This window comes from Melopsittacus undulatus, chromosome Z (genome assembly GCF_012275295.1).
Source record: "Melopsittacus undulatus isolate bMelUnd1 chromosome Z, bMelUnd1.mat.Z, whole genome shotgun sequence".
NCBI lineage: Eukaryota > Metazoa > Chordata > Aves > Psittaciformes > Psittaculidae > Melopsittacus > Melopsittacus undulatus.
Window position 1 is genome coordinate 38,507,417 of NC_047557.1, and position 12,275 is coordinate 38,519,691.

Sequence of the window (12,275 nt, forward strand, 5' to 3'; positions counted from 1 at the left end):
CTGGTGACAAGTGCGGTCCTCTCTGCAAATGGTCTCCTGGGGTCCTTGATTTCAACATTTCCATTTCCTTGCATTTCCGTTGGATGCAGCAAGTGTTACATGGACGAATTCAGGTGCATGGGAGCTTGCAAAGAAATGTGGTATTTGCATGGTTTAAATGGTTTTTGTTTGTCTCCTCCATTTTTCTCTAACTATATTTGTGCAACCAAATAACTGTTCTCTCCTGGACATAACTGGCCATATAGCCTATTGCTACACTTGCATTTGTGGGGTGATGTCTGAAGACTTCCACAGAGTGGAAATAAAAAAGTAAAAAGTCAGTAATTTGAATCAGATTATCAACAAGTCTTAATTTTAAAGAAAAACTGGTAACTGCGTTACAGGTTAGATCCTTCTTTTGGCTCAAGAATTTGAGATAACACAGGAAGAGGGAAGGAAATGTTGAAATCGTTACTCCTGTTGTAATGGAAAATTTTATAGCAAATCTTTTGCTTGTGCTAAGTATCTCCTCCTGGCTTTGTTTCATTATTTTTATTTTGTGGTGGGTAAGACACTGGTTTTGCAGACTTGTCTCCACCCGTCCTTGGGTTGATCTGTGTTTGCACTTGAGTGGGATAGTTGGAAAACTTTCATAGTTTGCAAAATGAGGCTTGCAAAGAAGGCGGAATGCTTTGTACAAAGCATAATTTTATTGAAATATGACACAAGTATTTTCAATGTCTTGTAATGAATCAGTTTTTTTCTTAGAGGTCTAGCAGTACTGTAAGAGGCCTCAGTAGGAAAAATTGTAAAATAATTTTATAAAAGTCAAGTTTTGCATTCTGGATTTATTTGATACAGCTAAGCAATTAAAAAACATGTTAACTCTTTGTATCATGAGGAACACGTTGTAGTTATTTTGTCAGTGTGATAAATGCCGTAACTGAAAACTTTCTAAACAAGTTTAAGGAGTTGGGGATGCAAACCGTAAAAAAAAAATCTCAGTGCTGGATCAGAGTTCTTTAAATTTTGAATCAGAAAGATATTTAACTATTTCTTTCAGTTTGACATAAATAACTGTCTTTTGGAGTAGCTGAAAAGCTCATTCTCTAGTCAGCTTTTAACACCCCTTTTAAAACATAAAAATTACTGAGTTTTCACTGCTGGAATATGACTGGTTGAGTGTAAAATCTTTTACATGTGGTGAAAGCAAGCTGTTCCACAGTGCTCATAATACATTGGGCAGTTAAGTTTGAGAGCAGAAGATTAGGTTTGGGAAATAGTTTCTCAAATAACAGAAAGTAGAATGGTGAAAATCAATTTGCTACAACAAACAGGTGCAAGAAACTGCTGGAGGACTTGGCATGATTTTTGCACTCTGGATGCAACTACTCCAGTTAATGTTTCTGTGAATTTATTGTCATGATGCATACATCTGGAGGTTCATTGTCTCCCGTAAAAGTGTAATCCAGGCTTGTTTCATAATAACCACTCTTTTGCCTTGAAACAGTGAACTATCAAATTTTGCAGCATGTGAGACAAAAGGCTTCTTTGCTACTTCTCAGAATAAGATTACAGTTGTCACGTTTCTCTTTCACCAGTGTGCCTGGCACTTCAGAGTATAGCTCAGACTTCCCTTTGTTAATGAAAGAGAAAGGGGATCTTTATTTTTTTCTGTTAATGGTAGGTTTTATTTTCCTAATTAATTTTTCTATTTAATACACATGACCAGTGCCTAAATCCCATTCAGGATTTAGTTTAGAAAGTTGAGTTTCAGTTAGCTGAAACTTGAGCAGACTTCTCAAAAAATCCCTTGCTTAAAAAATGTTAAAAAAAAACCCAAACAAAAAAAAACCAAACCCACCAAAAGCTAAAAATCCCATGCCAGCCTTTTGAATACTCCATACAATCCAACACAGTTGACCAGAAAGACTGAAAACAGTTAGATGCAATTTTGCATCTCTTAAACGAAACCAGAAAAGTGTGGTGGGTTGGAAGTGCTGGCAAGGACTGCCTGGGCAGTGATGGTTTTGTTTCCATCTTTTTCTGAAGCAACCAATAAGGAAAGCTTAACAATGCCAGTAACTGAAATAAAAGTAGTACACCCTTCTTGGTGATAGGTGCAGAGATCTGGAGCAGTCACATTGCTTCCAGCTTTTGTGTCCAAATCCAGGCATTTCTGCAATGGGAAGAAACACAAGGCTTATTGAACAAGATGCAGATGACTTTTACAGGACCATTCCTGGTATACCTTTACTAGCAATCAGATCCCACTGTGAGTAAATGAAGACTTTGCAGGCTCTGTATGCCTCAGCTACTCAGAAGTGTTGACAAAGGGTCATCAGTGTGAATATAAATAAAATTGTGCTTGATATTTTATGTATTAAATAGAAATGCTTTTTACTGCTTCCAGTGTGGAAGGAGGACTTTTCTATTTCAGGGTTTTTTCCATTGGTCTATGCTGTGTACTGTGTTCCCATACCAGGTGATTTTAAGTTTAATTTTATTGAAAATAGATATACTGTTGTTTCAAGCTGTTACATCATGGCAAATGATCATTAATGATTGATACTGTGTAAGCAGCCACAGTCTCAGTGGCTGTTCTTAGGATGACATGTGGCTTAGAGTGTCTTTTTTATTTTGTTTCTTTTTCCTATATGTATTCTGCTCTGTATTCTGAAAACCTGTCTCTTATTTTTTCCCCTCTATGTGTGTTCCAGTGACTTTGTAACATGCAAGACACTGATACCAGGGGGAGCTCCCCTGCTTTCCTCCGGCCTCAGAATGGGAGCAGTCACAGGTCTTCGGGGTACGTCCCAGGGAGAATTGCTCCTCTCCGTCCCCCACCACCCTCACAGAGCCATGCTGCAGCTGAATTTACCTCTGCAAGACAAGAAGCCCGGGCAAGAATCCCACCCTTACCAGTCAATCAGCACCACCGCCAGGCGGAAGCCAACAGGCATAAAAATACTCTCATTTGCTTTGCTGTTTCTAGCCTTTCACTTTTTGTTGCACTGGGGATTTTTTTGGGAATAGCTTCAAAATATGCTCCAGATGGTAAGTTCTTTTCCAAACAAAATCACCCTAGAAGTTAGAATAATAAAGCATCAAGATGATTGTTAGAACTTTAAAAATAGGATGCTTGCTGCAGTTTAACAGGAAGAGAAGCAGTGTTTTAGGGCTAAGAAGAGCATAGCAGTAAATAAAGACTACTGGTGAGGGGAAAGGAGCAAAAATATATCAGTGTAATTGTTTTTGTCTGCAGAAGAAGTTGTCTGATCTGTTCACAAATTGCAGGCAAAATGAAATCCTGTCTGTTGAAGCAGTAGCTATGGAAGGCAGTAAAAGAGCATTAAAGTAAAAACATTTAAAAATCTAATAACTTACACAAACAGTATGTGTTTGCTTTGTTTATACACAAATTGGGTGGGGACCTTTTTCATCTATTAGCCTTGATTTTTTTTTCAGCCTATCTTAGAAAACTCGACAACTTTCATGGAACTTGGAAAACCTACCAAATGTTTCAGTGGTTATAAAGCACGAACAGGTGATATGATTAACCACTGATCAGTAAGTGTACATCCGTCTGGACAAATACTGCTAGGAGTTGCTGTGAGGTGCAGTAGCTAATGGTATAGTTTGGAGCATGTTGTGTTGATGTGGTTTGTTTCTTTTTTAAGGCAGAAGTTGAGTTTCTAAAAACTAAACAGGGCTTTGAATGGAAACTGTTGGCTATTGTAACACAATATACTTAGACTCCTCAGTGACTTTTGGCATAGTAACTCAAAAGATTCTGTTTCCCAAGTATCAATGCAACACAGTCTGAACAAATCAGATAATCAATTGAAGATCTCAGATGACAGTATAAAATGAATGCACACATGCCACCACAGTGCTCTTGGGGTTGGGTTATGGAGATCTGTTCTTTGGTGAAGTTACTGAGTTCTAATAATTATGAAGGAAAACAAAAAAACCTGAGGGAGGAAGTAAATGGAAAGTTACTGCTATGTTGTGCTTCAGATCATGGTAACAGGGACACTTACTACTGTAAGTACTTCAGTTATAGCAAAGTTCCAGAGGAGAATGAAAGGTGGCTTAGCCAGTTGACTCTGGAAAGCACTTTTCAGCGGGGAAACCCTTCTGGTTTGATACCAAGACTTTAACTTTTGATTAAGTAAAAGTTGTAGATTTTAATGATGGTTTTTGGAAGTAGTGGAGTGTTATCCTGTGCCATGGGATATGTGAAATAATAGTCCCTTTATGCTTTAAAAGCTGTGAAGATGTGAAAAAGATGTGAAGGAGCTGGCTTGCTTTTTTGCTTTTAGTGTAAGTGGTTTTGGGAATGGTTTTGCTTCATCTGCAGTAGCTCATTCCAGAGGCATTGAATTGTGTGACTTTTTTTGCACTGAGTGCATGGTCAGCATGTGGTTGATGGATCCTGGCGGAAAGGGGGGTGAGGGCAGGAATACTGAGGATGTTGCAGGGAAAGTTGCTGTCATAAAATAGAGGTTTTTTATCTATGGTAAGGACTTGGGTTTAGCCCTTAACTAACTGCTTTCCTTCCATCTTCCACTGCTTCTTGATAGGAGTTCAGGCCAGTTTTCAGCATTAATTTTTCCATTGTGTTTTTCTGAAATTTCCCGGCATTCTCCTTTACAAAATCCCCAGCATGCACCTATAGAGTCCTTTGGAAACACTGACACAGGAGAAACTATTACAGGCAGCAAGGAAAGTCTGGCTGAATTTTTTTCATCTTGCAGTATTGTTGCAGCAGCTCCCCAAAAGTTTCCGAACAGATTGAAATGTCAGTATGCTCAGCTCCAACTTGGCACATGCCACCAGTTCCAGCTAGGTATGTTCTTAAGGGCTAATTGGAAATCCATATTGTCAGTACTCTTAATAGCTGTTTTAAAAGATGTTGGAGGGAATGTGAGACTTGGTAGTAACTGTATGTAAATCCTAAACCTCTGGCATACCTTCCCCAAAGGGAAAATGATACTTGTCGGCATTTCTGTTCCTGCCTGTCAGCTGGGCTTTTTCTTCCTTGCTTTTATCTTCCTGTCAGCATCTGTTTTAATATGGAGTCCTGAACAGTAGAGATCCAGGGAGAGCACTGGAAATGCAATTTCCTTACCCAGTTCCAGGGGCTTGTACTTCAGGGTCAGGATGACAAGCTGAGGAAGTTTTTGGGGAAAAGTTCTGTCTGGCCTTTGCAGCTCTCAGCTGGATCTTGACCAGGGTAAACAGGATCTTCAGAAGATTTAGCTGCCCAACTGTGATAAACTTCTGCTGAGCATAATGGAATACTGATAATTTTTTTCTCAGAGGCCTTAAAATCTCCAGACTTGGTGGCTAAGCAGGTAGAAAACAGCTGTTTAACTACATCTTGAGAACGGTTTCTTGCCTTTTCTTTTGCCAGATTTTATATCCTTGCTGCAGCACATGGAAGGTTCTAGAATTACTTTAAAATTATTTTTCAGGGTGGGTTTTGTGTTTGGTTTTTGTTGTTTTGTTTGGGTTTTTTTTCCTTACACCATTAGCAAAAATCTCACTTCCTCCTCTGCCCACCCCACAAGTCTTACTAGAAGCTCTCTCTTACTAAGGAGAGCTGACCAAGTTTTACAAAAATTCTCTGAAGCAAGGGCTTGACTTCCAAAATTTTCAGCAGGAGTGGTTATGTTGGCAAGGCCATAACTACCTAACAGTTTCTTGTCTGTGCTTCTGTTTTCATTTAACTGTAATTGTAGGAGCAATGATTGCAGTCTGTAAAGTCTAATCAGTAATTTCAGAGGTAACATACGGTGAAGTACTAGATCCTTAATGTTTCCCTTCACTGCACCGCCATTGTTAAGGGAGAATTACAGAATACATTTGCTGAGCACATTTGATCTGCTTGCTAAAAAGCTGATCCCCGTGCTTCAGAAGCATGCTTGCATTACAGGAGTGCCTATTTCTAATGCTGATGGCCTCCTTGCTGGATTGTTATGTACACTAGGTACAGTTTTCTTAGCTATTGCACTATACTTCTTCTTTCTGACTCAACAGGAAAATTTACAGTTACTAGATCTTCTTTCCTGTGAATCACACTAAGCAGAAATCATCAGGTTGCTGACTCATGGTTTCCTCACATTGCCCTATGCTGCGAGCCAGGAAATATGACTTTCTTCACAGTGTACGTGTGTGGTGTCTGGGGGAAGGGCCTGCATGAGTCAGGCAAGAGACTTGCATTTTTCCGGTGAGTGCTCAGCAGTCTTGCTGATCACAGTGCTTCTTGGCTTTCCCTTGTATGTTGAATTTAATTTTCCAAATGCTGTCTTCTTGGGATCCCCCCCCAAGATTTGCCTTTTGTTTTATTTTTATATTGCTGCTTGGATATCTTTTGCCCTTATGCAGTTCTGCTAAATTTTTCCCACTGGTAGTCAAATCTTGGTTTCTGTGGGTTTCCTGAGCTGGAAAAGGTTTGAAATGTGGAGAGTAACACCAAAGGAAAAACATTTCTGTCAGCAAAACTAAAGCTGGCTTGTGTTAAACTTGTGGATAGGTTTCACTTTCATTGGATTGTGCAAGAACGGGCTGTTGCTAATAGGGTTTTGCTCCCAAAGTTGCATAGCACATGTGTGGGTGTCTTTCTCCAAAAGATAAGATGTGAAAAGGCTATTTTGACTGTTACTCTCAGGCTGGCTGCTAACCTATTTGTTTTGGCATCTTTTTGTTTGTTTTTTTTCTTAAGAAAAATATTTTCAGTCTGACTCTTGGTAAGAAAATCCAAGGAATATGCTTCCTGTTTCTGTTTTTGTAGTATGTCTATGCTGCTGCATTACTCAGCTGCTTAATATGCTAAAGATGCGCCTGTTGTGAATATTATATTACTGTAACTTCATCTGAAATCACGTAACCCTGTCACTTCTTGCTGCTGCTTCTCCTTTTCTGGCCTCGTAGTATGATGTTATTGCCTGAGTAGTGCCAGACCTTCAGCAGGGTTTCAGCAAATACTGCAAGTGTCACTGCTCTCATGTGGTTTGTATCCTGATACTTAAGCTGCCTTCCTAAGGAGTACAAACTGTGAGTTCAGACCCAAATGTCTGGTCTCCCAGGAAACTGCTCTAACCAGCAAGGTGTTATACTAAATTTACTAAGGATGTCTTGTCCCTCTTTATCCCTTACGTGCAAACCTACATTGAAAGAAGTGTTTTGGATATGTAAAAGCAAGAAGATTGGCCTTTTTCACACAGGCAGAGGCCTTGAGGGAGGTGGTACATTTAGATGTTTTACAACCATGTTAGTTGTCCTAGGTAGCTGGTCTAGAAGACCTAGTGTTCAGTGTGACTTCTGTGGATCTGAGTTCTTCCCACTTACCTCTCATCATCCTTTTTAACAGGTGATGTCGAAAATCTTGAAATAATCAGATGAGGTTCAAAAGTATTTATTGTCAACACTACATGTTGACAGTTCAGTCTGTGGTTACCAGTAGTTTAATTCAGTGTAAGAACACTTTCCATCCTTGAGGTGTAGCCACCTTTTAGGTATCTGTTTGGCTGCTCAAATATAAACAGTAGCAGTGGCTGCAGTATTGTAACCACCAGAGGAGATGTAATCCTGTGTGGGTGACTGGCTCTGCCTTGCTTGTATTGTAATGCTGTCTTCATTGATATGGTGATGCTTGGTTTTTAAAAGCTGAATTTCACATTGTATTGCAGAGAACTGTCCCGATCAAAATCCTCGTCTTAAAAACTGGAGCCCTGGAAAAGATCCTGAAAAGAGAGTTTTTATCAAAAAAGGGGATATGTTTCGTCTGAACTCAGACGCTACAGTACACTCTATAGTTATACAGGATGGAGGTATGAAATGGCAAGATCAACATCATGCTTCAGTTTACTGCATAGTTTTTACTTCTCTGATTACATGAAAAACATGTTAGAACTGAGCAGTTCCTTGCTTTTGCTTTCTAGCCTGCTACCAAGGCAGGAATATAATTAGAAAGATGAATGAGCACTGTAGAGTATTTTCAGTGGAGCATTGACATGCTTTTCTATAGGATATAGTAAAACAAGACTTGTGTAGTAGCCTTTCTTGTAGATCTGATTGTCTTCTAATGGTCATTGTATGTTAGTAATTCTACCAAAATGTCAGAAAAAAAAATAGGAATAAACCAACCAAATTCTTAGACAATCACAATAGGTAGGAGTTACTTCCCCAGATATTCTTAAACATGTATGAGAGCATAACAGCTTAACTCATGAATGTGGGAAAAAAAACTAGTTTTTCTGTTCTCCTTATTGCAGAACCTGGTTCTATAAGTCTGTTGCAATTTTGGTTTGACCTACAGAAATTTATATTTTTTTTTTCTCCTTTAGGGTTACTTGTATTTGGTGATGATAAAGAAGGTTCTAAAAATATTACCTTGAGAACTCGATTTATCCTGATAAAGGATGGTGGAATGCTTCATGTTGGAGCAGAGAAATGCCGCTATAAATCCAAAGCAACTATTATTTTGTATGGGAAGTCAAAAAAAGGTGCTGATGTGCCAGAATTTGGCCAAAAATTTATTGGTGTGGGCCCTGAAGGAACACTGGAGTTACATGGGCACCAGAAGTTATCATGGACTCTTCTATCAAAGACTGTGTATTTCTCAGGGCTGGCCTATGGTCATTATTCATTTAAAAAGAATTTTTCCCGAGGACTAAATGTGAGAGTGATTGATCAGGACACGGCAGAGGTTTTGGAAGTGCTGAAGTTTGATACTCATGAATTTTCAGAAGACAGCTTGAAGCTCCAGAATTTACTAAAAAATGGAAGTCCTGGTCGCATTGTTGCTATTGCTGTAGGAGATTCAGCTGCTAAAAATCTACTGGAGGAAACCAGAGTGACTATTCAAAATCTTCTGGGAAGTAAGTTTGTCAGAGGATTGAGTTACAGGTAAGTAATTTATTTCCCTTTTTGTTTTGAGTGAAGATTAGATCTGATATGGATTCTGCCACCTTTGAGGCATTCATTAAACTTCAGTGATGTCTGTTCTTAAAGTCTCTGCAGGATTCTCCGTGTTGTACGTAGTACTGCAGTAGTAGAGTAGTAGTATTCAGTGTGCAGTAGTTTGATAGTGGAGAGGCTGATGGTTTTAGGTATGTGTCTGATAGATTTTATTACTTGCTTGTAATTGCTCTTGTTCACTGTTCTTAACAGAAATTCAAACATGCAACAAGGAATTTTTTCTCATTCAAACACAGAAAACAGTTGCTAGGTGAAGTTTTTAATGCATATGACTATGTTTGGAGGAGCAACGAATGAAAGGCTAACTGAATACAGGGGGGAGAGATGCTAATTCTGTGTATCAAATGGCATCTTCTGTGTGGTTGAAATGAAAGTGTGTAACCCCTCCACTGATTCTGCAGGGGAGCTGTTCTGTAAAAATACTTTGCTACTGAATTACACTTGTAAGGTGTTTCTGCATCTTTTGACCCTTTTCAGTTGGTTAGGTTTTGAACAGTGGGACAGTAGAAGAAGTGTAATAGGAAATACTAGATCAGGAAGCTTAACTGCCATGCCATTCATTCAGTTGTTGGAAATGACTTTGCAGTGCATGTTCAGAACTTGGCTTTGTGTTGCACAGGGTTGGAATACAAATGAAAGGGACATCAACTCTCCAAACTAGGTGTTGTTTCATTCTTCAGCTTTCATTAAGGTGGTGTTGGATAACCTGTTTCTATTTTCCACTATTTCCAGGAAATTGGTTGTTTAGTTTTTCTGTTCTGTTCTTAACCCTCCCTAACCCCCAGCATCTGGGTTCCAGTCAGTTTCCTCCCTCTGCTTTGGCAGAGGCGGCCTGTGGCGTCAGTCAGGATGACATGCTCTGACCTCTCCTCTCACCAGGAGCATGTTTCTGTCAGTGGTTGATGTAGGTATGTGGTCATGGGATGGAAAGTGCTTGCAGCACTGCCTCTGAAGCAGTTTGGGTGGAGGGGCTGAGACCTGTGGTAAGTACCAGCTCCTGAAAGCAGCAAAGCCTATGTGGCGGTTGTTCAGCCACCATGACCTGACCCGGAGGTATGGGTTTCAGGTGTTCATCTCTGCTCATGACCTCCATGCCAGCTTGTCTGAAATGAGGAACTTCTGCAGCCTGCAGCTGGGAAGAAGCAGCTTTTCTTCCTTCTCTGCTGAACTGATGTATCTTTGCATTAGTTGGTAGAAGCTCTTTAAGCACATAAAATTGTCTTGTTCTGCCACAGATGGGTGAGAAGCTCTCCTTAAGTGCTTACTGAGGAAAAGCAGTGTCATTTTATTAAACTGTACAGCTAGTGAAGGAGGATTTTGGCATGGAGGTGAATACTCTCTCATCCTTATCTTCTTCTGCCTCTTTCTGCATGCATTAAGTATCTTGATACTTACTTTAAATGCTGGTATGTGAAATGTTCAGCTTGTTTGCTGCTGCTACTGAAAAGCTGCCCCAGTATGTACTGTTCCTATGAACAGGTTAACTGTAAACAATTTCATTTGGTCTTTTAATCGCAATCGACAAGAATGTCATGAGGGGACTGAAATAAAGGCAGCTGAATTGAAGGTGGTTTTAGTATCTGCCTCTGAATCAATCATTAGTAACAAACTACAGTCCAGCAGATACTCTTTTCAAATGGGGTGAATGATTCAACTTAAATGATGCAAAATTGTTCAGCTTTTTAATAGATGATCTCAACTGCTTCTTCTACACAATTACAGCATTACAGAGCAGTAAAGGAAAGCAAAATAGTCTTGTTTTCTGAACTTAGTGGCATGTGGTTATTTTGGGTTTTTTCATTTACAAAAACTTGGGTGCATTGAGCAGCGCACCCTTGCTACATGCTGGTGCCAGCAAGGTGGGGGGGAACTAAAAACGCTTGGTCTCAGCCTTCAGAAATATCACAAGAATGATCCCTCATGCAAAGGTTGTTTAACAGTATGCAGTTCCTTTCTTGGGTCTGAACATCTTGAAAGGTTTAAAAAGTGTTGCCTGTCCAGTACAGTGCTGGCTGGCAGCTGCTGATGGTGGTGTCCATCTCTCCAGACCCGAAGCCCACATGGTATGTTTCCTGGGACCCCTGGCTACCATGCTGTCACGGCTGCGGGCTGCAGCAGTAGCGTTGACATTGGCTCTTAGTCCTTCTGTGCCCCAGTAAAACTGTGTGGGAGTAGGATCCTGTATCACTTCTGTCCTCATCTCTTGCAATTTGCTTTTGGAAATAGTGAATCTTGTTGGATCTTGTGCTAAAAACTTACCTTTAAGACTTCTCTGTCAGGAGTTCTTGTATTTGCTGATCTCTATATAGGACATCCAGTTACATTGCGCTATGTTTCTTTTCAATCAGGTCTACCTATTTTTCTTCTGCATTTTGAAGTTACATTTAAAACTTAATTTGGAAGAGCAGGCTAAGAATTATTTATTACTTCTGCGCTCCTTCTTATGTCCTTTACCTGTTTGTGAAGAATTTGTTAAGACCGTTGTATTTGAATATTTATTTTTGTTTTTCACAGGCAAGCCTGGGCTTTTGTTGGTGTCATAGGTGGTGGAAATTCTTCTTGTAATGAATCAGTGAGAAACTATGAAAATCACAGCACCGGTGGGAAAGCTCTTGCTCAGAAAGAATTTTTCACTGTGGATGGGCAGAAGTTTGTTGTGAGAGCTTACAGTGAATGGAACGATGGTAAGAAAGTGTTTTATGAAATCCTGCAGTTGGGGAAGAAGTAAAAAATACCTTACATGCTTTTTTGCTAGGACTGTTGCTTACAATTTAATATTCTGAGTCCTGCTGTAAGATTTTTATTTTTTTTTTCCTTGCTATGAATGGATTGTAAGGACATAGTTCTTTTTCAGTACAACCTATCTCTCAATCTATTTGTATACAGGATGTGAGCAGCATAACATTGAGTCTTCATTTAAAATATATTTAGATAAAGAGTCTTACAGAATGCTGAAAGAGTTTGTTATTTTTCTTTTAGTAATTTGTCAGTCATGTATTTTAACTCTAAGATTCTGATATGTTGATTATGATCCTTAAAGGAAAACTTGGTAGAAGCCAGGTGAAGTGTTTTATTCTGTTGCTGTTTGATGCTGAACTTTGGGCAACTTTTTGCATACCAAGTTGGTAGCTCGACATGCAGATTGTTGCCATATGATAGTGATTATTTTATTTTTAAATTCATAGTTAGTGCCATCTTTTCCTTTTGTTTTATTTAAGGTCAGCCAAATAAACAGGCTATAATGGAATCTCACACAGGCATGTTTCAGAGCAGAATTGTAGAGGCTTTGGGCTGGTGAAATATCATGC

At 39.4% G+C, this 12,275-nt stretch overlaps 1 protein-coding gene across 1 annotated transcript in view; it reads left to right on the forward strand.

Annotated features, from left to right (window-relative positions):
• Positions 1-2,711: 2,711 nt before the first annotated feature.
• CEMIP2 (cell migration inducing hyaluronidase 2) overlaps positions 2,712-12,275 on the forward strand; it is a 42,451-nt gene continuing 32,887 nt past the window's right edge. Inside the window, exons 1-4 of the mRNA XM_005154952.3 lie at positions 2,712-3,036; positions 7,677-7,817; positions 8,334-8,895; positions 11,482-11,651. Of these exons, the coding sequence (XP_005155009.1) occupies positions 2,712-3,036; positions 7,677-7,817; positions 8,334-8,895; positions 11,482-11,651 (1,198 nt within the window). The remainder of the gene's footprint in view (positions 3,037-7,676; positions 7,818-8,333; positions 8,896-11,481; positions 11,652-12,275) is intronic.